At 31.1% G+C, this 994-nt stretch overlaps 1 protein-coding gene across 1 annotated transcript; it reads right to left on the reverse strand.

Annotated features, from left to right (window-relative positions):
- Positions 1 to 310: 310 nt before the first annotated feature.
- On the reverse strand, positions 311 to 994 carry OCT59_022835 (uncharacterized protein; the record flags this gene model as incomplete). Its single annotated transcript, XM_066150389.1, has 1 exon — positions 311 to 994. One exon carries the CDS (start codon positions 992 to 994, stop codon positions 311 to 313), a length of 684 nt encoding a protein of 227 aa, XP_066006431.1.

Here is a 994-nt window from a genome sequence, read left to right on the forward strand (position 1 = left end):
TCTACCTTAGCATATGCTTTAGAGTCTATAGATGGTATTCGTGAGATTCTCCCCTTTCCAATAAAGTATATTAAGAATGATGTGGGTGATATTTATTCTAAAATTGCTATAGTCTTCACTTCAAAGATTCGGGTACATATTTGGCCTAAATCTGATAAGGTTAATATATTTGGCACTAAGACTGAATTGGATGCTGATATGATTTATAAGTTCTTACAGAAGTTGTTCTCTAATCCATATGATTTTGGGGATTTTATTTGTGATACACCTATTCCAGATTGTGAGAGGTAAAAAATAGTTTTACTGAAAACTAGAAACCCTCTATTTGTAAAATCCAGCAATCACATTCCTGACTTCTTGTTGGCATAAGACATTTGTCACATAGAGTTATAGCCAACTCATTTTTTAGCCTATCCAGCTGACTCTCGGTGGTTAGTGCAAGATTTTGGTAGTATTCATTGAATTCATTCTGCTCTTCTTCATCTATGTCTTCATCTATATCTTCATTTGTGTCTTCGTCCATATCTTCATCTCTTTTAATATGGTAAATGCTGAATTCATTTCTATATTCATTATTAGGATTTGTGGATATTCTTTGTATATTGTAATCTATAATGTTGAATGTTGTAGGTTTCTTTTTTGATAATATTTCTACTAAGTCTAATAATGCATATGCTAATTCTTTATCCTCTGAGAAGTTTTTAATGATATCTGAAAATCTTTCATATATTGCCATCTCATCTGGTAGAATAGAATATCTTATTCGTGATAAAAGTGATGGATGTATCCATATATCATCACCTTCTAACATCTCATCAAATATTTCTACTAGCTCTTCTAATCCAAATACTAACATACTTTCTTTGCTAAATTCAGAATCTAAAGCTTTTAAATATGCTATATCTAAATACCACATTATTTCCTTTACCCATTCTTCTATGTTGAGTTCAAACTGACCTAGTATACGTCTTAGTGATGGTCTGTATTGTGACAT

Source organism: Rhizophagus irregularis, chromosome 32 (assembly GCF_026210795.1).
Source record: "Rhizophagus irregularis chromosome 32, complete sequence".
NCBI classification, from domain to species: domain Eukaryota; kingdom Fungi; phylum Glomeromycota; class Glomeromycetes; order Glomerales; family Glomeraceae; genus Rhizophagus; species Rhizophagus irregularis.